Below are 3,244 nucleotides of genomic sequence, written 5' to 3'. Positions count from 1 at the left end.
CAATATAAAAATCAAGTTATTATATAAAGTTTCCTTTGATCATCCAAATGAAAATAATGTTACTTTTTTGACTATGTTATTCAAAAAAAAATTTATGAATTGTAAATGATTCAAAATCAATTATATCAAAATACATATTTATATTGATTGGTCTATATAAAATAGCCTAGGGACACTTATTATTAAACATAGAGTGTAACTTGTTTGATATGATATAGATTTCATCATATTTTTTAAGTTAAAATATTTTTTGGTATTGTTTTTCAAAATAATTCACTTTAATTTTTTTATCTTTTAAAAGAATATTTTTGTTATTTAATTTAATAATTCTTCTAAAAGAATATTTGTTTAAAAAATTAGACTTTTTAAAACAATTCTTGTCGATTCAATTCAAAATGCGAATTTCGCAACATAAAAACTATAAAATATTAAAATTATAAAAATTAATTAATGTCATACATATAATTGGAAATGACTGAAATAATTTTAGAATCCAAACAACCAAAAAGGATCACATAGATGGTGTAAAAAGTAAAACCAAAGCAAAACAAAATAGTTTAATTTTTTTTTTTGAATTTTTCTATTGACCAGAACTCATTTTTCATATAATTTTTATTCATGAATTTAATGTGATACGTGAGATTAAAAAGTATTTAAAATAAGCTTCAAATTAAACGTAATTACTATTTCAAAAAGATAATATTAAATTAAATTTAAAATAAAATCTAAAAAAAATTCTAATAAAATAAATGACAGAAATATATTTTGATCTATCCATAATACATAACTGAGGGTTTTTTTTTTCTTTTTTTTCACAGCTAAAAGTTTAGAGTTAGATTCACGAATTCACATAAGAATTCTCATTTTTCAAAACAAATCTCAGTTCTTGTTTTGAAGAGAACCTCAAAGTTCTATGATAAATATTTACATACTCCTCACCAACAAATTATTTATGAAAATTTTGACCGATACCATTAACAATTTCTTCTAACACCATTACCATCAGACTTTTTTTTTTTTTTTTTTGGTTCGTTCCTAGAGTATCTATTGTCGTTGTTCGTTCCTAGAGTATCTACCGCCAACGGCAGTAACTAATCTCCTCGTAAGGAGGCACCTCAAAGGGTGGGATAGCTGGCCCCAAAATTTAACGCGACTGCATATACAAGACAGGATTATAACCCCTAACCTTGCTTAAGCGTGGCCCCAAAATTTAACGCGACTGCATATACAAGACAGGATTATAACCCCTAACCTTGCTTAAGCGTGGATCAACCCCTACCGCTGATCCATAAGATTAAATCAACACGATTGAATACAAAACTAATTTGCCTATAAAAAAAAAATTTATATGACAAAAATAAAAAAATAATTCAAAAAAGCTAGCCGAAAAAAAAAAGAGAGAATAAAGTACCTTTAGCCAAGAAAAAACCATTCACTGATTCACATCATAATCATAATCACAATCACAATAATTTAAAATTCTATCATTTCCCAACCCGAAATTAAAAAAAAATACATAAAAATTTAGAAATTATACAAGAAAAAAAAAAAAAAAAAGAGCACCGAGAAGTTCATCTCCTCGGTTACAATTCCCTCGCTTGCAGCCACGCGCGGAGCCGCATCTCGGAGAAAGAGACGCGTGTAATTAAATACCCAACCGCGATCGGAACGGTTCGAAGAAGTTCCGACGTCGTTTCGTGTTTTCCCCGGGCGATCGATCTTTTGGAGACAGTTTCGTTAATCCGATTTAGGGTTTTATTATTTTTTTTCTTCAGACTTTCACGATCTTGGCGGCCTTGACGACGGGGTTCTCCCTAGCGATGGCCTCTCGGCCGGCGGCCTTGTAGTCGTAGGAGCAGTCGTGGCGGTCGGAGTAGCGGTGCTCGGCGCAGAAGAGGTCTCCGCAGCGGCAGCGGAAGCCGGTGAGTCCGACGCGGCGGCGGCACCCGGAGCAGCGGTTGACGGCGCGCTTGGGGTCGGAAGACGGAATCTGGTCGGCGGCGGCGGGGTCGTGGGAATCGGCGGGGAGGGGCCGCTTGGGCGAGCGCGATGAGGTGGCGGGGAAGAATCTGGAAGGTTCGGGAATGGGGGTGGGGGTGCAGGGGGTGATGGGTTCGGGGACCTTGAATTCGGCGTCGTTTTTCTCTGCCTTCTGAGCCATTTGGAGAGAGGTTGAAGGAGGGGATTGAGAAGCAGAGAGAGAGAGAGAGGATTTGTAATCGTAATTGTAAGAGATGGGTGGTGGGGTTGTGAGGTTGGTAATGAATGGAAATGGAATATGGACCTCATGGAGACGCGTATCCAACCTTTTTCCATCCCTCTTCTGCTTTGCAATTACCAACTTCTCCTCTCACTTTTCATTTCATTATTCTCCTCTCGCTCTCTCTATCTATCTTCCCATCATGTATCTAACTTATTACCATTATATATTTAATTAATATTTGTTCGTCCATGGAGTATGGACCACCGATAGCAGTGACTAATCTCATTACTAGGTTGGAGGCACCTCAAAAGGTGAAATAGTTGACCCCAAGATTTAATGCGGTTGCATACACAAGGCATGATTTGAATCTCTGACCTTGCTTAAGCGTGGATCAACCCTTATGATTGAACCACACGCTTGGAGTTATATAGATCGAGATACTTGTCAAGTTTTTTAAACGAATAAATAAATGAAAAAGAATATAATAATATTGATATTATATATATTTTAAAATATACTAAAATAAATATCAAAATTGACGTGTTATATATATTTTAGAATATACTAAAATAATAAATTATTTTTCTTATTGTTAACGTGAGAATCTGTAGGTAAATAATTTGCAAGTATTTTTTAGTTTTGAATTCTGTTTTAAGCGACAAAGATGAACTCACCTTAACATTTTTAATTCGTAAAAGAAAAATTGATACAGTTGGCAATCGGGTAATAATGGGTACGTAAAAGTGAATAAAGCTGGGCATGTAAGTTTGCCTTGTGGTACACGATGAGATTAAAATAATTTTGTTGATGAAAATAATACCATAAAAATACAAATAAAATTCATGCTTGTTTTTGTTATTACTCCTTCTTATCATATATATATATATATATATAGAGGAAAGTTATAATAATACTAATATAATTTTTACTAAATATTTTACCACTCAATAACTTTATATTAAATGTGAATTTTGTAAATTAAATTGAATTTTATATCACTTTATATGTGTAGATCAAATTTTATTAAAATTGAACAAGAAC

At 33.2% G+C, this 3,244-nt stretch overlaps 1 protein-coding gene across 1 annotated transcript; it reads right to left on the bottom strand.

Annotated features, from left to right (window-relative positions):
* Positions 1-1,408: 1,408 nt before the first annotated feature.
* Positions 1,409-2,389, bottom strand: LOC109792650 (zinc finger A20 and AN1 domain-containing stress-associated protein 5). Its single transcript, XM_020352073.3, has one exon. The coding sequence runs from the start codon at positions 2,159-2,161 to the stop codon at positions 1,772-1,774; it is 390 nt and encodes a 129-aa protein (XP_020207662.2). The 5' UTR covers positions 2,162-2,389; the 3' UTR covers positions 1,409-1,771.
* Positions 2,390-3,244: the final 855 nt, after the last annotated feature.

This window comes from Cajanus cajan, chromosome 8 (assembly GCF_000230855.2).
Source record: "Cajanus cajan strain Asha chromosome 8, NIPB_CcT2T_4, whole genome shotgun sequence".
Classification (NCBI taxonomy): domain Eukaryota; kingdom Viridiplantae; phylum Streptophyta; class Magnoliopsida; order Fabales; family Fabaceae; genus Cajanus; species Cajanus cajan.
This window is presented reverse-complemented; position numbering and strand designations above follow the sequence as displayed.

What these genes read in the sequence shown, in the direction of transcription:
- LOC109792650 (XM_020352073.3), bottom strand. Translation starts at nt 2,161, where the DNA reads ATGGCTCAGAAGGCAGAGAAAAACGACGCCGAATTCAAGGTCCCCGAA.